Genomic DNA, 26278 nt, shown 5'->3' with positions numbered 1-26278 from the left:
AGCACAGAGGGGACAAACATCCAAACCATAGCAATTACTAACCAGCAAGCTTTCATATTTTGGGGACAAAGATTGTTCATTACTACTTTGTAAGTACTGTATGTTTCATTTGTTATGATTGTGTGAAATTTATCTTTCTGGAATGATGTGCACAGCTTTTGTTATGACTTACTTGATCAAAATAGGTAACATTCCATTTATTTCCATCTTTTTTTCTGAGAGAGAGAAAGAAAAAAAATCATTAAATAAATGATGATTGTCAGGAGGTTTTTTATTTATAATGATGAATTTGACCAAGGGTCTCCTGGAACGTAGAATTTTTTCAGTTTGCAGTTTTCTAGGAAGTCTCGAATAGCTAGAGAGAATTTGGGATTCATGTTTAGATTTCAATCATTCCTGCTACTCTTTTTTTTTTCCATTATTACAGTCTTCAAGGATTAACACTCTTGGGCTTGCAGTTGTGTCCTGTTGTGGGCTCTCCTAGGAACAATTCTATTAATACCACTTTTCATCTTCCTAGGTGCAAATTCGGGAAATGGTCAGGGAGAGAATCTCTCTCAGCCGCACGCCAGCTTTCTCAGAGCCTGCTGCGGAGGAGTCTCCATTCACTGGGACCACAACAAATTCCTTCCCCGACTTAGGAGGCGTCCACGAGGAAAATGCATCCTTGACTCAGTACCTAGAGGTTGAAGGCTGTATGCAAGGCCCACAGGATAAAGAAAAACAAGACAGAGAAGGCAACACACATGGAGATTTCTGGGAAGACCTAAAACATGAGCTTAGCATCCCAGGAGCCAATGACAAAACTATGTCCCCAGGTGAGATCTCAGGGCCTCTCCCCGAGGATGCCAGCGTGGACTCCGGGGAGCCTGAGGCTCTCTCTGTTGCTGCCCCTGAACCCACAGATACCGCCATCACCCTGGAAAATTCATGCACTGGGCCAAGGGGCAAAGAAGCAGTGTGTGTGTTGGAGTGTTTTGAAGCCAGTGGCCAAGGAACATGTGACACCGTGGATTCTCCTGGTGGGGCGCCAGTTGATAAATATTTACCTCAAGAAATTTGCTCCATGGGCTTTGAGCTGGCAGAGGGTCATAGCGAAGTATCTGATTTATGTTCTCCTGATGCCAAGACGCTGGAAGTTCTTTTTCAAACACAAGGATCTGAGACTCCACAGTCTACATGTGAAGGCAGCAGGGATGGAAACTCGGCCATGTCCCCTCTTTTTGTCAGTACTTTCATCTGGAACGTTTCACGCAAGGCCAGGGAAGGTGAAAGTCCAGCCGAGGCGGAGAACTCCTGTTCCACGCTGGCCTCCGCAGTCCAGGCTGGCCAGGAGGGGCTGAGCCCCGGCAGCCTGGGGGGGCCAGAGCAGACACAGCTGCTTTCTTCTGAGAACAGCTCTTCCGTGCAATTGAAGGAGGGAGGTGACAGGGTCCCCAGTGCCATTGCCACAGACACCACAGACGTGCCAGCCAGTCATAGTTCCGTGGTGAACTTCCCTCGGGTGACACCAACAACATTAACCGCTGATATTGAGTGTCTCCAGGTGACCAAGGAAACTGAGGGCACATCGACTGTTGCCATTGTCCCCAAAGTCCACCCAGCCAAATACCTGGCCGCTTCACTTGCAGAGAACAGGCATGCAGATGGCACCGAGGAGAGCTTACCTCAGGCACCAGATGAACATTTTCCCCAATTTCCTTCCAGTGTACAGCGGGGTCATATTTTAAGTGGTTCCAAAACCAAATCTACAAAGGAACTACTTTGCGTGGCACCCGGGGTTCCAGGGGTCTGTGGCCCTGTTCCCCTGCTCCTGGAGGGAGTGGGTTTCTGCAGCTATTCCCCCCTCCACACGGATCTCCCGTCTGGAGATGAGAGCCAGACCGTGGGCCGAGCAGACAGTGGCAGCCTCGATGAGAGTTTCCGAGCAGGAGGAAGTGAAACAGAGTGGAGGACCCTGCAGGAGAGGCTGCCCCGCCAGGCTTCTCTTTCTGCGGATAAGACCCGAGAAAGTTGGCCCGTGATGTTTGCTGCACAAGAGGAGATAAACTCAATGGCCTTGGACCACTCGCCAGCAAGCTCTAGGGAAGGAAGAGGGCAGAATTCAGGCCTGGGGACACGTGTCCCTGTGGTGGCTGGCGTAATTGTGGAAGACGACGGTCAGGCTCTGAGCGAGGTTCCACCTCCCCCTGACATCCTGCTGGAAGAGTCTAAAGAGCCTGGACCAGGGAATGGGGAAGCAGGCAGCACACGGAAGATTGTAACTCTAGAGCCTTCTGTTTTGGAACTCTGGCCACCAAAACCACTGACGAATTCTGAGCGCAAGGAGTCAGAAGCTGGTCCCCTAATTCCCGACAGGGCCTGGGCTGCATCTGACACTCTAGAGGCAGATGCTGCTGTGCCCGAGCCGGACCCCTCTGAGACGGCGGCATCGGCTCCCAGTCCTCTGGGTGCTGACTCAGCCCTTGCTGGGGACATAAAAACCCGTCAAGGTAAAGAACCAGCCATCAGAGCACACGGGAGCAGTCTTTCTTCCCCGGATTTGCGCCAACCCAGGCTCCTGGAGTCATCCGTGGACCCTGTGGATGAGAAGGAATTGTGTGTCTGTGTTGCAGATTCACCATCGGAGGCTTCTGAAACTGGAGGGAAGAAACATGCTCACAGTGTGAGTCAAGACAAGGAGGGAAACCGAGTCAAGGTGGCTCACCCTGCCTTCTTTAAACAGTTGCTGACCTGCTCTCAAATCCTGGAGTCCTCTGTGGACCCCATTGATGAAGACGGTGTGGCGGAGGGCACCGGGGCTCAAGAGCCAGAGCCTTCTGAAGCCACACTGGGGGGCGTCAGAGAGTGGAGCAAATCGAATGACGGGAACTTGGGCCAGAGAGTGGAAGTCCCACCTGCGGACTGGCATGTCCTGCATCCTGACGAGGAAGGGAAAAGAATTCTAGGTGGCTGCAGCATGAGCCAAATCCAAGAAGGCAGTGACAGGAGCTTGGGGGAGGCTGAACGAAGTACAAAGGACAAAGCAGAGTGTATTTCCCCCACTGCAGCTCTTTCTAGTTGTCTTGCAACAATGACTCCTGCATCCGTCGGGGTTAATACTCACAACTCCACAGGCCAAGTCCATGTGGTCCCTACACATGACTTAGATGAGCCCAGAAACCGTGCATATGTATTTTCTGACTCACAGGAGAGTGGAACTATTGAGAATGAGTATGGGAATCATTTTCCCTCTTCTAGTGATCTTATGAGGTCGCCTCGTACTTCATCTCCTCAAGGAGACGTGGCCAACTGTTCCATAAGCCACAGAATTGAGGAACCTAAAATGGAGGGGCCTCGAATTGGGGGAACCAAACCCCCGTGCTCATCAGACTCCCCGGTGATGACTTTGGCATCCATTTCAGGAGACTGTGAGTCAGAGAAAGCCCCTAAGTTCCTGCAGGACCCACGTCCAAAGGGCGCCCTGGGCTGTGTGAGAAAGTCAAGGGCAGCCCAAACTGGCAAATTCCCAGGGACCCTCCCCGCAGTGACCGGGTCAGAGGAGGTCAAGAAGAAGCAAGAAACCTCAGGAAGCGGACATCTAGCTGAGGGAATAAAGAAGAAAGTTCTGTCCAGGGTGGCAGCCCTGAGGCTGAAGTTGGAAGAGAAGGAAAATGTCAGAAAGAACTCGAGCTTTCTTAAAAAGGTACCTAAATTCGAAAGGTCCTTATCGCACACAGATGAGAAAAAAGACCCCAAAAAGCCATCTTGCAAAAGAGAAGGAAAAGGTGAGGCTCTGCTGCTTTCTGTCATTGTTAAAGTTTGGGTTTGTAGACCAGGTGACAGAGTCCTTTGTAATGAAGGTGAGTGTCCCCCAGGTGGGCTAAGGTTGTGCCCAAGTGGCTTGAGCACAGAAGTGGCATCGTGATCTCCAGGAGAGCTTGTTAGGACACGGATTGCTGGGCCTCACCGCCAGCGTTTCTGATCCAATGCATGTGGCTCAATAATTTGAGTTTCCAACAAGTTCCCTGGTGGGGGGTGGAGGCAATGACACTTGAGAACCGCTGATAAGACCACCTGTAGGTATGTTTGGCTGAGGGGGTGTGATTGAGGTGCCTTTCTGTTTAATTATCCTTTTTAGAAAAAAATTTATTGAAAAAAGGATAAACAGAAGCATTCATCAGTATAGCTGATTAGTATAACAGGCCACACACTAAGCGGGATTGATGGAAATAAATATTTCGTTACAATTTGGGATTCTCCTCTTTAATCATTGATTTTTCATTAAAAATGGCTTCCTTGAGCCTTGGATTTTCCTTCCAAATTTGAGTATAAAATTTCTTTACAACTCACCCTTCCCATTTATGTGAATCTACCATCCCAGGTTTCAGATCACTCGAACCTCGAAAGCCCTGTAGTTATTTCTGCTTTCCGTAGGGAATCATTTCAGCCCCAAATTCCACTCTATAGCCCAGATTTGAGCCTCTTTTAATTTAGAGCTCTTCTTTCCTGTCCCATGTACCCTGGTAGAAGTTGGAAGAGAGAGAATACCGCAGCAGGTGACAGTGGCCGGCGTGCGCTGGAGCAGAAAGCTGCCACCCTGTTTTCGGAAAGGAGGAATTTTCTCCTCCCTTAACCTCAGTCCTCGACTTTGAGGCTGGTGTTTGTTATTCCCAACACACATCAAAACGGCTCTTAGCCCCTGTTGCAGAGAGGATTAAAGACAACACTGCCTTCTGGAGAGTTTGGAAGTCGCCAACCCAGTTATCAGGATATTTGTTTTTAAACATCTTTAAAGAGACTGAAGCAGCGTTTTAAAAACTCTCTCTAAAGTGGTTTCGGCCCAGAGGCTGAATAGGTTGCCGCTGGGGGCCGCCTCCTGCCTGGCGTGTGGGGATTTCCTCTGCAGGGAGAGACAGACAGTGCAAACGCTCTGTGTGGAAGTCTTGCTCACGATTACGCAAGTTACCTGTGGGGCAAAGGGTTGTCTAGATAGCCGCTTCTGGGGAAGAGGTTTTGCTTTCAGCATAGTACAGCCGCCTCAGAGCACTGAAGGAGGCAGAGCACGGGACATTCTGGGAGGGGCTGGTGCCAGGAAGTGGGTCCCTGCGAGGGCAGCTGGCTACTTCCTGAGAGAGCCCTGCCCGAGGCCACCGGGTAGAGACAACCAAAGACTTTTCCAGGCCAGACCAGAGAATGACTGTTACCAATGCCACCCAGGACACGGAGACCGTTCAGAGGCAAAGATTCAGAGCTGGGGCTATGTGCAGGTGGTGGGGCCCTCCCGGGTGGGAGGAAGCTCTATAACAAAGTGGTTGGGAGTATGGATTAAGAACCGTATAGCTTGGGTTTAAGTCTGGCCTCTGCCAATAACTGGGCTGCCTTGGACAAATGCTTTAGCCTCTGGGTGCCTCAATTTCCTCACCTGTAAAATGGGAGCATTGATCAAAGCAGTCATCTCAGGTATAAAAACGCATAGCAATTTGAATGGTGCTTGGCCCAGCACAAGCCCTCATGGTTATTAGCTACTTTAAAAAAAATTATTATTAAATAACAAATAAGGCCATTTTTATGCCAAATATTATGTTCATGAAATAAATTAAGAATTTAATTCAGACACAATGATCTGAGTTGATACTAGTATTAGAAGAAAAAGTGGTGCTTGTATACAGAGCCTCTCCTCTCTGAAGAACTCAGGGTCTCACCTGTGAGGTGAGTGAGCAGGCAGGGCATGCACCTGAATTACTCTTTTTTTTTTTCTTTTTGAGGCAGAGTCTTGCTCCGTTGCCTGGGCTAGAGTACTGTGGTGTCAGCCTAGCTCACAGCAACCTCAAACTTCTGGGCTCAAGTGATCCTCCTGCCTCAGCCTCCCGAGTAGCTGGGACTACAGGCATGTGTCACCGTACCCAGCTAATTTTTTCTATATATTTTTAGTTGCCCAGCTAATTTCTATTTTTTTTTTTTTTTTTTTTAGTAGAGACAGGGGAGGGGGGGTCTCACTCTTGTTCAGGCTGGTCTTGAACTCCTGACCTTGAGCAATCCTCCAGCCTCTGCCTCCCAGAGTGCTAGGATTACAGGCGTGAGCCACCGCGCCCGGCCTGAATTACTCTTGAGTCAGCAGCTAAATGGGAGTCCAGGGCGGGTTTTGCATGCACCTGTGTAGGTCCTCACCCTATAGTCCTTCTGCAGCTTGTGGCGGATTTCCTTTGCAGGGAGAGACAGAGAAACAGGTGCCTGCAACACTGGCACTGCAACACCCAGTTTGCTAGGAACACCGCTCCCCGTCCTGACTACAAACCAACACTAGGTCATTCCACTGAAAGAGCACTCGACCTGACTGGGGAAATAACTGCTTGACCAACGTATTTATTCATTTATTAAGAACATGCCATCTTACATGGTGACCCCAGTTACTTGTGATAATTAGTGCACTGAGTATTCATTTAATAAGAATCTGCTGTGTGCACTAATCCCTATGTGCCAACACAGGTGATGACAAGAGACAGGAAAATGATTCTCTCCCAGCATTTACCTTTTGGGATGGCAGCGTTCAGAGGGCCCACCCTTAACAATGGCCTACTTTTTCCTTTTAACATATCACTTTTTAATTGTTCATTATGGATTTCTATCTGTGGGCCAATTCCTTTAAGAATCTGCCCAACCAGCAAGACACTCAGAGGTTTTGGTTTCATTTTTCCAGTGTAAGCCATAGCAATTTTATCGTTTTTTTTAAAAAAAGTTGCCACCAAGGAGACACCAGACTAGGAAGTTCTCATTGCTTCTTGTGGTGTTGGCTTTCCTAAGACCCTGAGCCCTGGTCACTGCTTCTGGCTAGTACACTGCAGAGCCCTTGGGTGACACCTTGACTGTGTCTGCCCACCCTGCCACCCCCAAGGGAGCACAGATTTAACGCCCTCCTACCAGGGACCTGGTGGGGCAGGAATTAGGAGTGTGTGTGTGTGTGTAAGGGGGTGACTTGGATAATTCTGGAAGAAATAAACACTGAGTAACCTTTTTTTCACATTCAAAGCTTAGTACAACTGAAGCGTTATGTTCACCAGGGGACTTTGCTGTCGGTTTCCCTCAACACCTGGCCGGAATGCACACAGAGGAGAAACCTGGCCACAGGCCAGGTCTTCTCTGAGCTCATCGGCTGCATTTCCACCTCTGTCTCACACACACGGGGTCCTTTCCAAAGCCCCAAGGCCCCTCGTCCGAGCCAGCTCCGCCTCTCCTGCTGACCAGCGTTCTGTTCTGCGGCCCATTGCATGCCCTTCCCTCCACCCCCAATTTCCCAGTGTTCAATGCTTAACGGCAGGCTGTGGCAGCTGTGGGCAGATTTGGGTGACCCCAAATCACCCAGGAAGACTGCCACCACATGGCGTTGGAAAGGCCCTCGAGGAAATGGCCCAGATGAGGAGAGGGCTTGGTCAAGACCTGAGTTTGACACTGTGCCCCTGGACACAGCCTTGGCCTGGCCAGGAACCACTGGGCCCAATGAGCCCAGACGGGGGTTGCCATTAAGAAGTGCCTGGTGTATTTTTTCTCTCTCATTTAATGCAGGCGCTATTTTACTATAGTGCAATTGGAGGCAATGGAGCTAACGAAGTCTCAGGACTGATGCCTTTTGGCTTGGCTGTGGATGGTATAGTTTTGTAATCATACACTCTTTTGTGGTACCAAAGCTATGGAGTTAAGGTACTTAATTTGTAACAGACTCACCAGGTTTCCAGGAATCTCATTGTCCAAGGGTCGTGATTGCCTGGTGGGGTCCTCCATCTCCGTCTTGTTCTAATGTCTATGCTGCCACCCGGTGGCTGCCCTGACTAATTACACATTTGCCCAGCAGGCCAAGTTCTCATTGCTGATCCAAATAAGAGGCGATTTTCAAAGGTCTCAGGTGGGAATCGTTTCCTTATTGCTTCTATTTTTTCATTCTGTTTTGCTAATGAGATTGATATCAGACGTCATTCCAATCCACAAAGCTATCTTCTGCAAATAGTACTGGGATCAAGGGGGAAAGATGGATGAATATTATTCAGCAAATAACTTATTGTTGAGTGGTCTTTTACATTTTGGGGGCTTAATCACAGTTACCTGGATAGTCCAGGTTTTGCTGTACTCCCTAGTCCTCAGCTCTGATTTTGACCTGGATCATCTGGGAATCATTTAAAGGCACTTTTATTTGGCTGAGATCCCACAGACTAGATATCTACCGTCCTCCCAACCCTCACCCGTTTTTTAAAAAATTTCTCATGTTCTATCTCACTTTAAACACCACAGACCTCACCCAAGGAATTTTAAGTAGTAGAAGTGAGAGTTTTCTATTAGATTGATTTGTTCTTTTTCCTACTGTTTAGGCAACCCACATCTCCCCTTAGACACTCAATTTTCTCATCCACACCTTGGGAATAATAATTATTATTCTGTTGCTTAGGATTGTTGTGCAAATTAAATGAGATGAAATGGGAAAGGCTTTGCCTACACTGACCTGCAAATCTCTTGTTTCTAGCTCCAGTGTTACTGAAAAAGATCCAAGCCGAGATGTTCCCTGACCACTCCGGAAATATAAAATTAAGCTGCCAGTTTGCAGAAATTCACGAAGATTCTACTATCTTGTGGACAAAAGATTCAAAGTCAATAGCCCAAGTGCAGAGAAGGTGTGATTTCTGTCCCTGGTTACTTTTCACAGTTGTTGCTTATTTATTTCACATCGTAGTTGTAAAAGAAAATAATAAATTATAGGAAGTGAAAAGGAGAATTGAAGCAGAGATTCCACACCCACAGTATCCAAGAAGAGTAAGTAATGGAAGATGGTGCCTGGACAGGGAAAATGATGAGGGATTCTTGCTCTGCCTCTGCCACCACTGAGCTCTGTGGTCTTAGGAAGTCACAGAACCTTGCATTACGTTTCTAAAATCAAGGGAACACGTCAAATAACATTCTAGTCTCAGGTTCTGTGGTCCGAAGATGAAAGAGCTCTCTTCTGTATGTCTGTGGATTTTCCTTGTGTCTGTTGTCTGTTTCATAAATTCCCATGAATCTGACAAAGGTCACACAAAGCTAAGAAGGTGAATTGGAAGGAAAAAACAATTCAGGAGGTTACAGAAAAGTAACAGTTGTCGAGGGTGACAGGCCTCCATCTCTAAGGTGGGAAAGCCAGTTTATTTCTGGGTCCGTAGGGTATTATAGGAGAGGAGGAGGAGGAGGAGGAGGAGAGACACGAGAGTGAGAAGCATTGCCAAGAATACCCCGAGTGGAATGAACCATTAACGGCTTCCTTAAGTACCTTCGTGGCCGTAAATGCTTGTTTAAATGAACTGATGAACTCAAGCTTCATCTGACACAATCTAGAAGCAAATCACCTGGTTCGATGGAAACCAGCTTATCTCAACCCTCAAAAGCTGCTTTCTCACGGAAGAGGTCCCAGTTCAGCTCCCTGAGTCATAGCAGGTGTTCTAGTCCCTTAATTTTGTCACAAGTAGACCGAAAAAGTGAGAAAATCTGAGAGTTTTCTGGTTAATAAACCAAATGTGTCTGCTTGGAACATATGTCCAGAAATTATTTCCGAAATCAACTATGCAATACTTGGGCTATAGTCTCATCACTCCAGGGAATGACCGGATCGTGACTGGTATAATAACCACTTTGCCTAAAATGTCACTGTTACCCTGCTTGTCTTAGGTATGGCTTAGGAAGAGCTATAATGGAAAAGAAAAATGGTTTGATTTTTAAATCAAGGAGGTTCCCTAGAGCTTTATAAAGAAAGTAGTTATTCATTTTAAATTATTTTCTGAAGTTGTCAGCCAAGAACAATCAACCAGCATTTCCAGCCATTTTTCAATTAATCAGCCTCGCTGTAAGGTCGGAATCGGCGCTTGTGTCTTGAGGGTCCCTTTTCCATTTGATGTGTATTTACAAAAACCTAAACTTTATCTAGGGAGTATGTGTCATTAGTAAGCATTCTACTTACTAACGACGTGTGCCTAAGGTCTTTAAATTCTTAGTGATGTTTGCTTCATTTCTTCTTGGTGACAGTGTCTGGCTTAGTGGAACCCATTTGTTTTTTCCGGTTCTAACTCCTTTGTTTTTTGAGAGCTCATTTGCATTGTTTCAGGTGGGTTTTCAAACGTGAGCGAATTTCTCTCACCCCTGCTCCCAGATGAGTGTTTCCTTTGCCATGTAGGTCTAGGAGCTGCCTCACTGCCTTGTCAGGGTATGATGTTCAAAGAGCTGAAATCTCTCAAACAGAATGCGAACACAGAGCAAAGGTCTTCTTGAACTTATTAAATAATGAGGGGACTGGTAATATGATAAAACGCCTCAAAGGCACATTTGTGGAATGATGGTTTATACGGCCAATCAGGCAAAGGAATGCGGAAACAGATTTTCGAGTAGATAGAAAACTGGTTAATGTTCCACAGGTCATAGAGCTTGGGGGTCATCTTTCCTACTGCACAGAAACCTACAAGTTAACATGTAACTTAAAAGTGTCTGAGTGGGTTCTATTTAAATGAGAAATAGCAACACATTCCCCCGTAACTAGCTAATCTTTGAGTGAGCTTGTTGAACAGTGACATGCAATCATCCTCTCGCCTTTGTTCCCAAGTTTTGAGTACTTTCCTAAACAGGCTAAAGTTTGGAAATGAGGTGTCAGAACCCTTTCTTGTGACTAGGGCAAGATTAGCATACTCCGAGGAAACCAGGAAGGAGAAAACGATAGCTTGTTCCCAGCATTTGCGCAGCCGTGTTGTGTCGCGGCTCCGTGGAGAGCGCAAGATGGTGCCCTCCAGTGCTGTCTGGGCCATCAGCACCTGCTTGGTGACCAGGAACCCACTCTGGGGAGAGAGGTGCTTGGAGTTCCCTAGGCTTTTGAAAGGGCAGAGGGAGTGGCTCTGCTGACAGCTAAGCAAGGTCTCGGAGCACAGGTCACGTCATCCCTGCTGGGCAGCAAGTGAACGAGGAGCTGGCTGTGTGGACGGTAGGACCTCACTGGATGGCCACAGGAAGGACAACCCAGGGACTTCCCAGCCCGGACGGGATGGTGTGCGGTGGGTGCTGCCTCCCCCAGCTCCTTAGGGCTAGTGATGGGTGATGGGGTCCCTCCGAGAAGTCCCCACGTTAGGCGCTCTCCCTGAAGCCAGTTTCCTTCTTGGCAGTGTTACTGTGATCTGGGCACAGGCTTCTTTTGCACGTGTCTCCACAGCCGGCCACCACTCCTGTTCAGCTCTGTCTGCACTTGGCCATTTCTTCCCCTAAGTTCAAAATATTTTTCCCTTACAGAATAACAGGATATGAAACTGAGCCTTTTCCTCTTGGTTCAAAAAGGCACAAGATCATTTCTTTTCACGTTTCACAGTCACATTGGTATTTTCTGTTTGTGCATCTCCTCCCAGACTAGAGGACACTCATGGGCAAAGACTGTGCCTTTTTTTTTTTTAATCGTTGAATACCCCAGTACTAAGCACAGAGCAGATACTCAACAAATGTTGAACAGAACTCTTTGGGACTTACCGAGGTGGTTTTTGTCTGCGGAGAAAGCCCTCTGACAGTCCTGCTCCCACACTAACGGCTCACGACCACTCACAACACGAGGCTTTTAGCTAAAGTGTCACCTGCCAGAGTGTCAGTTACTCCTCACGACACTTCTCTGAGGTGGTCTTGCTCTTTCTGATCTCACAGATGAGGAAGCTGAGGGTGAGAGACTAAGTAACTCTCTTGAGGTCAGCCTCAGGGTGGGAATCCAGGCCTTTCTGTCCCCTACATCATTCCTTCCAGAAGAAACGCTTGGGGGGCCATGATGAGCTGAGGCAGAGAAAAGTCTCCGTGGTTCTGGGCCAAGCAGCAGGGACTTTCTAGGCTGGAAGGAAGATGTTCAGGAGACAATTCTTCTGTTCAACCCCCAGCCTTTCGGGGGGGATCTTGACCGTTCCTCTCAACGACAGGCTGTGCTGATCTGTAGAGCCCTGGACGTGCCACCAGCCCCTTTGTGACTCACTCAGGGCTTTACTGCCCTGCCAAGAAATCTTTCCCTTGTAACTGGACTTGTTCATGTCCAGTTTAACCACACATTCAGGTATGTTTAGAGGCCCCATTGTTGGAGGAAGTGTTATGATTTAGTGAACCTTGTTTTAAGCCACTGGTGCATTCCGGGAGAGACATATGTAAATTGAAGACTCAAAGTCTATTGAAAAACCAACCAATAAGGCACATTTCTTTTTAATGTGCAACTGAGACAAATTCAAGATAAGTGAATTTTTGTTGTTAAAATATGAAACGAACCCAAACTGAAATGTACACGGTGCACGCACACACACACACAATCTTGGTGAATGTTTAAACAAAATTCATTTTTAAAGAACAAAACTAGAACAATATTTGAACGTCATTTTTTGCTACAAAGTAAGTTTTTTTGTTTGAGACTTTGAAATAAAGGTTGTGGCTTTAACCATAATTCAAATTATCCCAGGTTTGAGGGCAGGGACCCTCATTTACGTGGGAAGGCAGCTTAACGAAGTCAAGATCATTTGTTTAAATCTCTCTATGCCTCAGTTTCCTCATCTGTGAACTGGGAACAGTAATGGTACTTCTCTCATTAGGTTGTTCTGAGGACAACATGAAATAGACCTGTAAGTGATTTAGCACAATGCCTGGTACAGACCAAGTGCTCAGTACCCATTAGCCATTTTCGTCGTCACGATCACCACCACCACCACCGGTTTTTGTTTTCGTGGCACAGTGACTGGAACCTACTACTACTGGGTGGGTGAATGGATGGATGGATGATGTTCACGAGGGCAGTATAGTATGCTATTAAAAAGAGCCCTCAGTCATGAATCTTTATACAGTATAAAGCAAAGAACCTCTTTCTCTTGTCATTTACTGTATCTGTGTTTAGGTTTGGGTTAGAAGTTATGAGATTTCCTTCAAGCACAGGACACCCGGATTAGTAATATAACTGGGGGAAGTTCTGAGCAGAAACATTAACAACAGCTCCCAGAATTCACAATTCCAATTCTTTGCTTTACTAATGACAGTAAAACCTCCCGAATGGTTCTGCATATTCATGCGGCATATTGGAGTGAGGGTGTTAGTTAAAAGATGATGACCCTCCCCTACGGATAAATAAAGTACTTAAACAGCTGAAAACATGAGGGCAGGGAGGCATTAGCCTCTTTCCCCTTAAGTGTATTAGAGAAAAATGCAACTTCAGTGTGTCAATGTTAATGTTCCCCATTGCAGTGCAGGGGACAATTCCACGGTTTCCTTTGCCATCGTTCAAGCCAGTCAGAAGGACCAGGGCCTCTATTATTGCTGCATCAAGAACAGTTATGGAAAAGTGACTGCTGAATTCAACCTCACGGCTGAAGGTAAACTGCAGCTTTTCGATTTCCAATGGAAACCACTAGCCCCGACCAGTTCAGAATGGATATTTCCACTGAAGCCGTTCTCTTGTCTTCTTCTAGTTCTCAAACAGCTTTCGAGTCACCAGGATACTAAAGGTAAGCCAATTTGGGTGGGCTGCAGAGGATGTGGGCGTACCAGAGAGCATGAAATAGCTCTTCCAACCAAGTAGGAGAGAGCGGTGGCACGGCTGAGCAATGAATGACAATTCACGAGCCATTTCAACGTGGTAGGAAGGGCCCTACTCCTACTGTAATTTCGTTAGGCTGCGAACACCCAGAGGGTAACATTTATGACAGAGATCAGACTGTTGCGGTGTGGTTGGGGGAACACGGGGAGAGGGAGTTTGGATGTGACTTTTTTTTTAAGCATCAGACTTGCGTTCACCCCTTCTGTGTAGGGTTTTCAGTCTCTGGCGCTTATACAGTAGGTTTTGTCTCCTTGCCTTTTTTTTTTTCAGTTGGACTAGTTGAGCAGATTCCCAAAGACAGCCAGTGTCTGGAGAGCAACTGCATTCATTTGTATCTTGATGAAAATCAAGCTGGGTTTTTCTGCTTTGACACTTGGGGCAGCAACAGCCTAGCCTCACAGCAGCTCCCGAACACTCAGGCTGCCCCTGGGTGGCAACTCAACTGAGCTGTCCACAGTTTGGTGGAATCCAGGCTTTCCATGGATTCTCTCTTAGGGAAAATGAGTCACCCACCCATGCCCACCCCTACTTAGTGGTGTGCGGGTATAAATATTTAACAACCTGCTGGGGCTTGGGGAATTTGTAGAGTTTTCCAGTTTCCGTGGTGTAAATACTCAGTGTGGCCAATTTTAAACTGCCAACATGACATCACAAATTGCGGTGCTGGGAAGAGGTTCCCGTAACCAGTTCTCAGGAGCCGGAGCACACTGGCCCTGCACACCGCCGCGGTCCTGTCTTAACCCCATGTTACCACAATTTTTAGCACAGGGCAGGACCCTTGGTCAGTTTTAGGAAGGATATGGATAAGACTCTGACAGTTAAATTGAGTCAGCCTCTTACAGATTTGCCACATGTGCTGATTTTTAAAACACAATACCTGAAATCTCTGCGAAAACGGGCAATGAAAGTAAACGAGATGCACCGACATCCCGTACATTAAAAGCAAGAAATTGAGATCTTGACTTGTAAATGGTCTAGCAAATGTGGTGATATTTATCCAAAATAATACACTTAAAATACAAACTCTTTATAAACGCACACAAATGCTAAATCCCTGCCTTTAGTGTGTAGTGTACTTGTGTTATAATTTAAAATCTTTCCCCCATTTCTGCTCTCATCTCCTCAAAAGTCAAAATAAGAAAAAGACTCCCTTTCCTTCTTATACTTCAGAAAACAAAATGCCTCTCACGATTCTGTTTCCTCAGCTTCTTAGCATCAATTGGCATTCACATCTCAAATACGTGCTGTGACTTTACTAATTTGGGTTTGCATGAACTTATTAATCATGGGTTTTGCCAGTCGAGAGTGAGACCCCAGTGCGGATAAGCTACTGGCCACCTGGTGGAAATGGTGCCACCGCTGCAGCCCAGTGACTCCCACCATCGAGTCTGGGTCTGAACCTGGTGACATCACCTTCTCCCATCCTCTGACCCCACTGTGACTGGGGTTCCAGTTTCACTGACTTGCCAGGCTGAGGAGGCCATATCTGGCCTCTCCCTACCCTGGTACCTTCAGATGACAATGCTTAAAATAACTTTTAATCACTTTTTTATTCAGAAGAATCTCTCCCTAAACACTTCATTCATTTGACTCTCTATAGGAGGAACGCATAACATTTACAAGTTGCTCTCTAATTAAAACACGAATAAAACCAAGCTCATGGGAAAGCTAGAAATGAGTGATGGACCAAATGAAACACAAGCCAGCCTGACTTAATAATGTTATTGCATTTTATGAATATGTTCATGGGCGGTTTTTCTCCGCCTCAGAGCAGTCCTTGCCACCAGCAACTGCAGGTGTGCACGCGGTTTCTCTGTGAGGCTGGGATTCAGATTTCATGACTTACGGGGATAGCATAGCCCCTTAGAGAGATGTTCCGATTTGCCGACAGCCATTTGCACAAGACTGTTTAGTGGATTCCAACGAGTCTTTCCTGGTTCTTTCGCATGGAACTGCCCCCCTCAGGTACCGTGGGCAGCTTGCAGCGTGAGTCCTAGCAGTGGGTGAGTCTGCAAAGCTTCAGAGAAAATCTCACCTTCACAACCCGAGATATGAACTGCCACACTCCTGTCTTTCCTGGGCCTCCCCTCCGGTGCTCAGGGTTCCTGTTACCTGAGTCCCTCTTACCAGAGGAGAAATTAAAGGACCAATTTTTACTGCCATCTCTCAATTTAAAAAAGGTCTAAGCTCTAACTAAGGTGACTCGCACATTTCAGGCATTGCTACAGAAGACAGTTTTGGATAGCAGATCCCTGTAGATTTCTGCAAAGTTGCAGGGGAAATGCCTGCTTCCTCTCTTCCTCCGCAAAGGAAGGCCCGATGGACGAGTTTCAGCTTGGAACTTTCCACCTAAAACCCCAGCTCTTTTCCCACAGGACTTTCGAGAGACAAAGAACAGTCCTAAGATTTATTATTTTTTTCTGTCATGGTTTTATCTTTGTTAAGTAAACGTTTCTGTTAGAAATTATAGACAAAATTGTTCATTCTACCACATGTAGTACTGCATAAAAACATTTTCCTTTCTATTTCTGGGCCAACTTTCATCTGTAGTTGATTAAATTTAATGAATTTTAAAAAGCATAAAATGTATAAACTTTTTGCTTTTAATAATTAAATTGTAGAAATTTTGGGATTTTGAAGGAAAACAGGATGTGGCGTCTATGTCTCACATTTAATGGGCTCTGGTGTATGTACATAAGACATTTCCTATATTCTTTAAGTGGTATAGAGGCCGATTGTTAATCATATAACTAGAACTGAGAAAGTTTGGGTTATATAAAAAGCATTCCCTCATCTATTTTCTCATCTAAATTTTAATTTAACTGTTAAAAAAATAAAACTATACTTTTCTCCAAAAATTAAAATTTTTTTCTGGTTCTATTACTTAAAATCTGTGACACAACTATTGCCTAACAATTTAACTAAGAAAATGTTTCCTTTGCCTGTTTTCCTGCAGTTATACCCCAATTCTCTCCAGAAACCCAGACCAAGTTACTAAGTAGGAGTTGTAGGGGAAGAAAAATAATTTTTGCTTCAACCCCCATAAGTTCTTAGTTGGAACAGATCCTTGTAACAAAAGAAGATTAATAAGAGAAAAACAGAAGTTTATTAACATGTTCATTTCATATGTACATGGGGAACACCCAGGGAGTGAGGAGTTCTCCGAGAAGTAGCTTTGAATTTCAGCTTATATAGAGTCTTCAGCAAAGAGAAGTGTCGACAGAGGGAAGGACTTTGAGTCTCCAGGGGCGGCAACTTGTGGGAGGGCAAATAAATGGCAGATGAAATCTAGTTGGTAAAGCTTGTTAATGTAGATTCCTCTGATACCATCTTGAGGCCCAAAAGGTCTAAAGTTGTCCTCAGTGGCTAATCTTTGTTCTCCTTGGTAGAAAAGGGGGTGGGATATCTATGTTTTCATAAATTTATGTTCTGATCTTAGGCAATCAGAGCGAGGGTAGAGAGCTTTCTTGTGTCTCCTTTGTCTTAACTGTTCAGCTCAGCAATCCTCTAGCCAAAGAGGCAGATGTGGGGTGGCATATGGAGGGCTCCCGTAGTCGTCTGCTAGCCTTTGTGACAACATTTGGAGCGTCTTTCTGAACACCCTCTTTCTTCCGGCGGCTTCTAGATCTTCACCCAGTTTTTCTATTCGAAACTCCTGCCTTCTCCCTTTCTTTCTTTCTGGCAGTAACTAGGCCTAGAACTTGATCAATGTCCTTTCAGAATAGTTTCAGTCTCCCTATAGTTTTAGTAGCTAGTGTCAGTCATGGACTGCTCTTCAATCTCATGATTTGAAAACACTTCGAAAAGAAGAGAACTATTTCTCTAAATGTTCTATGTAGAAACGTGAAGTAGGATTTTCACATGACCCGTGATTTCTTTCTTCTTTTAAATGCTCAGGAAGACGTCAGTTTTCATCAACTTTAAGGATTGGAAGGAATTTTTAAAAATCTAAACAAATTTTATTTCATTGAAAGCCATCTTATCTTCTTGTCTCCGTGAATCAGAAGTCTGATTCCATCATCTCCGATTTGAAATGGAACATCCTGATGGAATTCATTGCCATCTAAAACACGTGTAGAATCAACTCTGAAAAAAAACAGCTGCCAGAAAACTGAGAAAATAATTCTACTTTTTTTTTTTTTTTTACGGATAATTCCAGAATAATTCTAGCCTTTTTCAATTTCTCTTCAAAGACAATTTCTTTTACTTTTTTGTTTTGTTTTGTTTATTGCCTACTTGTTTCTTGTGTCTATCACATGCTCCCCAACGGGGACAAAATTAGTATTTGGGAGGCAAAAAAAAAATCTTACTTTTTTGTGTATAATGCACAGATATATATATAGTATATAAACAAATACATAGTATATCTGTGGTATTAAAATTTCATGGGGGTGTGATTAGAAAAAAATTACCTAAAAAGGCTTCAGGGAAGCAAAGAAAAAAAGGTTACTACAATACTAACAGATCACATCATTGGTCTTTTCTCTTCTGCACTTTACCCATCTTTTAATTAATAACTTGCCTTTTGTTACCCTGCATGGTTCTGCTTATATTTTTCTAGATGTCTCTAGAATTCTTTCCCTAGTCTCTCAGTTTTGCTCCAAAGTCTGATCCATTGAGGCCTCAGACTGATCTTCCCACAACCCCATTCAGTGACCCGTCTCCTCCTCACCACCCCACCCACCTCTTCTGTTAGCTGTGCCTCTGTTGGTAGTTCACCATGGCTTGTCCCTCTCGGTTCTGTAGGTTGGCCTTGTCGCTGTCCCCATGTGGGAACCCTCCCCGTGTGGCGTTAGCCAAAGAGCAGGGCTGGGGGATATTCTGTCCAACCACAGCTGTGCTGTGTTGCAGGATGTGAAGAGATTGAATTCAGCCAGCTCATCTTCAAAGAAGACTTCCTCAACGACAGGTACTTTGGGGGCCGCCTGCGGGGCCAGATTGCCACGGAGGAGCTGCATTTCGGAGAAGGGGTCCACCGCAAAGCCTTCCGCAGCAAGGTGATGCGGGGACTCACGCCTGTCTTCAAGCCTGGCCACGCCTGCGTGCTCAAGGTGCACAACGCCGTGGCCTACGGGACCAGGAACAATGAAGAGCTCGTCCAGAGGAACTACAAACTCGCCGCCCAGGTGGGTCCCTCTGCCCGAAAGGTGTCACTTTTGGTGTGAGAGAGACTCGTGGCAATGTGAGATGAAAATCTGACTCAGAATTGGTGGGAGTGCCCCCAAAAGGGTGTTTTCCTTCCTTTGGGCTGTGGTTATCAGGGTGCCCCTGCAGTAAGGATGGATGCTGAAAATCACTTCTTAGTTCTCAGAAGCGATTTCCTGGCCTCGTGCCAGCTAGTTGAAGCTCTGCCAATGCCTGGTGACGCCTCCCCAGATCTGATCCCAGATGTAATCGTTTCTCTTCCTAAGAAGCGCGATGAGACCCCAGGAGGTGGGGGGAGAGGGGAGGGTTGAATCTACCTGGATGTAGGATGATGTAGAAAGTGGGGGGTTTAAGCTACACTGGATGCCAGGGTCTCCAAGGATCCCCAAGGACAGATAAAATCAGCACGAGTTTCTGGAGTGTTTTGGTTTGTTTTCTGGAGGGGAGGAATGGTGGAGTATATTCAGAAGGGTCAGCGTTTGTCTTGTTTCCTGCCTTCCTGAGTTTGGCTTAATGTCAACCTATAAATGATGAAGAGAGATCGACCCAGGTCCCCAGCTAAGGTTCCCCGCTTGGTGCTATTGAGTCACAGAATGCTGGAGGCGTGAAGGGAGACGTGGGGTGCGTTAGCTCCTCTCCCTGCTCCCCCTCCCTGCTGGATGCCTGTATTTCACTTTTGACGCCAACATTGGTGAGGCCATCAGGAGAGCTAGGTCAAGTTTTTTCACAAGCTTTCTGCTCTTTTAAAATTTTTACCTTTAATATTGATAGGTGAAACTTAGATGAACTTCTCAGGTACTGTCAAGCATTAAGCATCATGACCCTGTGGCGGTGTTATGTAGCACTTTGTACTCTGCCCAAAGTATAGAATTTTGTCAATTGCATTCCTTTCTCCTCCGAATATACCCGTCTTCCTTTTTTCTTTCCCTGAGTATTCCTTCCACCTCAAGTATGACCCAGTCCTGGAAAACCTCCCATCCAGAATCCCGCCCAGATAGGCCCTGCAGAGTAGGAAGCAAAATCTACTTAGCTCTTCCCAAGCCAGAAACCTTGTCAAGTGTTATTTACTGCTCCAGTTATACCTTGGAAAAGGAATCACGATGGGAGACCTCACGGGAAACCCAGCAGGGTCCCGAGTGTTATCTGACGTGGCCATGAGGGGCCAGTGCCCTAAGCTCGGGGGTGAATTTCAGCCATGCTGGTTCTAGAAGTGTTATATATAGTTCAGGGACACCTGCCTCTGGAGACCACTTGACCGTCTCTTGGATAATTCCTTCACCTCTCAGAGCTCCTCTGTAAGTGGCCAACTCTAGGTAGCACTAATTATTATTATTATTATTTTTTTAAGACAAAGTCTCACTTTGTTGCCTGGGCTAGAGTGAGTGTCGTGGCATCAGCCTAGCTGACAGCAACCTCAAACTCTTGGGCTCAAGCACTCCTTCTGCCTCAGCCTCCCGAGTAGCTGGGACTACAGGCATGTACCACCATGCCCGGCTAATTTTTTCTATATATATATATTTTTAGTTGTCCAGATCATTTCTTTCTATTTTTTAGTAGATACGGGGTCTCACTCTTGCTCAGGCTGGTCTTGAACTCCTGACCTTGAGTGATCCACCAGCCTCGGCCTGCCAGAGTGCTAGGATTACAGGCGTGAGCCACTGCGCCCGGCCATAGGTGGCACTAATTATTGCTCCTGTGACCCCAACAAGGGGGTGGGTTTGGGAATCCATTGGCTTGACCTGTATTGAGAAATCTCCCAAATAATCTTCCCAGGCAACGCACTGTCTGACTTTCTTCTGACCACTTGCATTCCCCATTTGTTTGGATGATACAGGAATGCTACGTTCAAAACACTGCCCGCTACTATGCCAAGATCTACGCGGCTGAAGCACAGCCTCTGGAGGGCTTCGGAGAAGTGCCCGAGTAAGTGCGTTTACTCTGTCTCGTGCTACCTCCCTGACTTGCTGGGGACTTGGGGACCTGGAGGGACGAGAGTGTGAGAAGGACTAGGACACGTGATTCAGTGGGTCTGTCTGTCCGTAAATTCCATGAGGGCTCACCTAGCTGCTCTCCTGCTCCTTGCTGGCTCTCCAGAAGTTTGCAGAGGGATACTTGATAAATATTCTTTGAATAAATGGATGTATGCATGGATGGATGGGTGAGCGTGTGGATTAATTTATCCAATAAATGAATCTACCATGTCAAATAGAAAAGGTATCTACTCTCATGGATATTATATTGTCTAAACGATAAGCAAATCTAAGAGAATATCACAATACAATTAGTCCTATGAAGAAAATAAGATGTGGCAACGTGTCAGGGAAGAGTGGGTTAGGTGATCAGGAACATGGTAACGTAGTACCCACTTCCTGGAATCCTCCAGAGCTAAGTTGCACTGATCACTTTTATCCACTCATCGCCTAAATATTTATTGGCCCCAGCAAATTTGGGGGAGTCTGGAGCTTGTATTTATGGTTCTGTTTGTCTGGTTGAGAGCATATTTCATGCATAAGTGGACAAAGAAAGGGCTTTGCCAGTGCACGTTGGAAATTTCAGACAGAGCAGCTGTTTATTAGTAAGAACTGGGAGAGGAAAGAAGGAAGGAATTCTTGTTTGCATGGCCTGTTAACTCCAAAATGGGAAAAATACTGTCCCTTAGGTGGTATACTGGGCAGACTATGTATAAAGTCTAATACATTCTGCTCTTTGTCAAGAAATGCTTCACAAGCTTATTTAGTACACAAATACTTCTCAGCAACGTCAAGAAAAATTAATGTAATGCAAAGAAAAAGCACTTACGGTTGCTTTTCAGTTAACTACACAGAGCCAGCCATTTGGACCGAGTTAGGGTGTCACGTTGGAAGAAGTCGGCCTCTGCTCTTTCTTGTCAACCGCTCCTCTTCCCAGTCTCCGTCTTCTTAACTTTTCCTTGAGGGAAGAAAAAATTGAACTCACTAATCAATCCCACCACACACAAAGCCACGGTGCCCTCCCACAGGGATAGAACCAAGCTTTGTGTGGCTTGACTCTTACATAATCTGAGGCCCTTTCTAAGGAAAAGAACACAAAATTATGAACATCGAGATTGATCTCGGGACTTGGAAAGGGCCCGGGCAAGTGAGGGATGCAGGGGCTGATGAATCAGCTTCGTTGCCGTCACGGTAAGTAGGTCACTGCCCTGGAGGTAGATTAGGACATTTTTCTATCTCCAACACCTTTCCCTGCCTTGCAAGGGGAGAATTTGTGACCGCACGAATGATGGCAGTATATGGAGGGGTCAGGTCCTCAGAAGGGCATCTGGGCCGGACTCCATGTTCAGAGGATCCCACAGCCAGAACACACACACACACACACCCCTGCCCTGTACATTCCCAGCCTTCTCTGAAAGCCCACGTGTCCAGGGAGAACAGAGAGCCCCCTGCACAGACCCCCATGTTTATTTCCAGACACTGAAGCAGGCCTAGAGAAGTTCTCTTTTGTGGAGCTTGTGGGGTCTTGGAAAGAAAACACTCCCTGCTTGGGTAGCTGCTATTTTTGAATTCATGAATATCAATACAGTCCCATTGTCTATGCAAATGGTGTCCCACTGAGCAGAAGCGGGCCTCATTAAGAACCTGAATAATGCCCAGTCCTATTTTCTGCATTTCTTCCCCCACAGGGCTGCAAAATTAATAAGAACCCAAGCGAGCTGAGAATCTTTGTGCTCTGAGGGTCAGTAGACAGAGGGGAACATCTAGGGGTCCTCAGAGGGTCCTCAGGAGGAAACCAGGATGCGCTGAATTCTGCAAAGATGACTAAGCATGACAAAGGGAGGCTTCATGGCCAGGCCGATTTCAGGGGTGCAGGCAAAGGCCCACAGCCCCAAATGTGCCCACTCCCATCTGGCTGGTACTTGAAATTTCTTTAATGCGACAAAAAGAGCTTCTATTTAAAAACTAGAAACAATGCTTCAAATGACGCTGGCATGAGTTGCCATCAGGTGTTGGAGGGGTGTTGGAGGAGCCGCCACTGGTGTTGGAGGGGCCGCCTGCTTCTTGTCTGTGGACGAGGTTCTAGAAGGACGCGGATCTGGTCCAGATTCAAGCTTCCGTGTCCTCATCCGAGCAGCGGGGGGATTCTCACACTCTCTCAAGGGCATTCTTGTGGAAGGCAGAGGGGATAAGTGCGTGCCTTCAAAGGCCTGGGAGCTTAGTCCACGGTAGCTGGCCTGCAAGGTCCTTTCTTTGAACTATTCCATTCTATATCTTTTACATTCTTTTGAATTTTATATCCTTCTTTCCTCGATGTATTTGTTTTAAAAAAAAAAATAACATTTTTCCAACCACCTTTGACTCAAGTTGAGGTGGAGCCTTCAGCTTACCTCCGGGAGAAGGCCCAGCAGGTGGAGAGCGCAGGTCGATGTTCTGGGAGAACACACTCTGCTGTCACAGCGGGAGAGCAAGTGGGCGGCGGGGCCTGTCCTCAGGCTGGTGTGTGAGTGGCGGTCCAGAGCCCGAGGCCCGGCCCAAGCCTTCCCTCCATCGTGGGAGAGGCCTCACCTGCTCATTCCACTGGGAAAGGTGGTCTAGTGACTGTAGTTCCCACTGAGAAAGAAATAACGGTATTTTTTACAGTATTTTCAAAGGGAGAGGGAGGTCACATTGGCAGTGGGGAGCCCCACCCCCCAGCTCTGCTGACCCAGTGACTTTTCCTAAGTTTGGGTCTACACTGTTACCTTTAAAGATCCTGACTCAAAACCTATGCCACTTTTGAGGCATTTTCATTGAAGAGCTCTTTGTGGGCTTTACAAAAAAGACAGACACCGACCATCATCCCCTACCCCAACCCCAACCCAGGGCAGCCATCACTGTCTTTGGATGCATGTGACTCTGCTGTGGCCACTTGGTCATCATCTCTCTGGCCACTTGGCCCCCCCCAGAAGTCTACTTTCTTAAACATATGTCAGTTAGGGGCCTACATTAGGGCCCTAACTCATGTGGGAGGCTGGGAAAAATGAGTTCTTCACTTTTTGCCATGTTGCATTTGAGATGCCCGTTAGACCTGGTGTGGAGGGGTGGGTTGGCTGCTGGGCGTGCGGGTCGGGAACTCAGGGGAGAGGGCTGGGCTGGAGGTACAAGCTTGGATGCTGCTGGCACACGAATGGCATTTAAAGCAAGGAGGTCACTAGGGGGTGTGTGCAGAGAGAAGCACTGTCCGGCAGGTCAGAGCCTAAAGGTTGGGGAGAGGGTGAGGAACCAGCAAAGGAGACAGAGAAGAAATAGCTGGAGAGGCAGAGGAAAGCCGAGAGGGAGTGGCCTCCGGAAGCCAAGGGACGGTGTTGCACAAGGAAGTGAGAGACTGGGTGTGTCCAGAGCTGCTGAGAGCAGGCACCGTGAGGGCTGAGCAACATGGTGGTCGTGGTGCTCTGGACAGAAGCCTCTCTAGAGGGAGGGCTCCTTTGAGACGCTCAAGAGAGCAGGGGGAGGGGAGGGATTGGAGGCGGTGGGTCTGCACGTGATGTGAGTTGCGAGGTGAGCGTGAGTCGTAGTTGGAGTGGGCTGTGTAGGGTTATCACAGCGTGTTGCTCACCCTTGGGAATGATCTGCAGAGGAAATATTGATGGAAGAGAGTGGCGCTGGGGAAGAGAGGTGGGTGATCCGGGGCAAGAGGAGGAGGTAGGAAATAATCCCCTAGGGTGACATGACAGTGAACGCATTAACACTGCAGAACCCATCCAGCGCCTGATTTGGTCCCCGCCCCACTTCCCGCTGCCATCGTTACTGCGCAGCCTCCTGCCTGTCTCCCTGCCCCGCTCTCGCCCTCACCCCGCATGTTCTGCACAGAGGGCAGCGACCTCGTAACACAGAGGCCTGAGCACCTCCTCCCCTTGCCCAAGACCCTCCAAGGGCTTCTCATCCAGCTCGATGGAAAGGGCAGAGTTTTTCAAGTGGCCTCCCAGGTCCCCCGAAGCCAGGCTTCCTGTCCCCTCCCTGCCTCGCTCAGCCCCGCCACTGTCCCATTCTCCCCTGGCTCACTGCACCCCCACCATAGGGCAAGTGCTACTGCCCAGGGCCTTTTCCACTTGCTGTTCCTCCTACCTGGAACGCTCTTGCCACAGACATCCCTGTGGCTCCCCTCGCTCCCTGCAGGCCTCTGCTCAGATGTTCCTTACTCATTAGCAAGATCTTCTCTGACTCGCTAAATAGAACCGCAGCCCCTCCCCGCCCCGGTGCTGCCTGTCTTCTGTTCGCTGCTTGATCTTTCCACCTGGCACTGAGCACCACACACCCACGTGTTTATCGTCTGTCTCCTGCATTTAAACGTAAGACCCACGAGAGCAGAGCTTTGTTTTCTTCACTGCTGTTTTGGGGAATTGCTTCTGGAAGAGCATTTGACACATAGAGGCCACTGAGTAATACTTGTTGGCTGAATGAAAAGAAAGAAGGATAAACGGATGGATGAGTGGATGGAAGGAAGAAAAGAAGGATGAATGCATGGACAGGTGGATAGATGGAAGGAGGGGTGGATAGGTGCATTATAGTCATTGCCCAATGGATCATTAAGATATGACTATAATAAAGACATTCACTTCTACACGAGCAACTCTCCCAAGGAGGAATTTTTAAGAATGAATAAAAAATAGAAACATATCCTCTTACTCATTGGATAATCATTGGGAAGATCTTTAAACCTAACGGGATGTGGGGATCAATTCTGCAGCTCCACACGGCTCCGGGTAGAGGGCTTCCTTCCTCCCTGAGAGCCCATGCACCCGTGTTCTCTCTCCTGCCAGGATCATTCCTATTTTTCTTATCCATCGGCCTGAGAACAACATCCCTTATGCCACAGTGGAGGAGGAGCTGATTGGAGAATTTGTGAAGTATTCCATCAGGGATGGGAAGGAAATAAACTTCTTGAGGAGAGAATCAGAAGCTGGTCAGAAATGTTGTACCTTCCAGCACTGGGTCTACCAGAAGACAAGTGGCTGCCTCCTAGTCACGGACATGCAGGGTGAGGAGCTTGACCTGGGTTCCAGGGATGCTGTGGGCCTGGGATATTCCTGGGGGGAGGGGAAGTAGAGGTCTGCTGGGCGCCTACAAGCACCTTGACCTTCAGAAGATGTTTCTAATCTCTCATCAGAAGCAAGGTTTTACCAAGGAGCCAGAAATGACCAGCCAGATGGCGTCACAAAGTTCATTTTAATAATTCATGCCAAGATGGGCCGGGCGTAGTGGCTCACGCCTGTAATCCTAGCACTCTGGGAGGCCGAGGCGGGTGGATTGTTTGAGCTCAGGAGTTGGAGACCAGCCTGAGCAAGAGCAAGACCCCATCTCTACTAAAAAAATAGAAAGAAATTGGCCAAACAACTAAAAATACATAGAAAAAATTAGCCTGGCATGGTGGCGCATGCCTGTAGTCCCAGCTACTTGGGAGGCTGAGGCAGAAGGATCGCTTGAGCCCAGGAGTTTGAGGTTGCTGTGAGCTAGGATAACGCCACGGCACTCTAGCTTGGGCAACACACACACAAAAAAAAGGAATATTAGTTTTTTCTTTGTGGGAAGATTTCAAAGATTATGGTTA

At 47.0% G+C, this 26278-nt stretch overlaps 1 protein-coding gene across 1 annotated transcript in view; it reads left to right on the top strand.

Annotated features, from left to right (window-relative positions):
• ALPK2 (alpha-kinase 2) overlaps positions 1-26278 on the top strand; it is a 96406-nt gene that overhangs the window by 54755 nt on the left and 15373 nt on the right. The window contains exons 4-10 of the mRNA XM_012651732.1: positions 521-3767; positions 8492-8639; positions 13222-13349; positions 13446-13481; positions 18425-18699; positions 20553-20641; positions 25491-25708. Coding sequence (XP_012507186.1) covers positions 521-3767; positions 8492-8639; positions 13222-13349; positions 13446-13481; positions 18425-18699; positions 20553-20641; positions 25491-25708 — 4141 coding nt within the window. The remainder of the gene's footprint in view (positions 1-520; positions 3768-8491; positions 8640-13221; positions 13350-13445; positions 13482-18424; positions 18700-20552; positions 20642-25490; positions 25709-26278) is intronic.

The sequence above is a fragment of the Propithecus coquereli genome, unplaced genomic scaffold (assembly GCF_000956105.1).
Source record: "Propithecus coquereli isolate 6110/MARCELLA unplaced genomic scaffold, Pcoq_1.0 Scaffold37, whole genome shotgun sequence".
NCBI classification, from domain to species: domain Eukaryota; kingdom Metazoa; phylum Chordata; class Mammalia; order Primates; family Indriidae; genus Propithecus; species Propithecus coquereli.
This window is presented reverse-complemented; position numbering and strand designations above follow the sequence as displayed.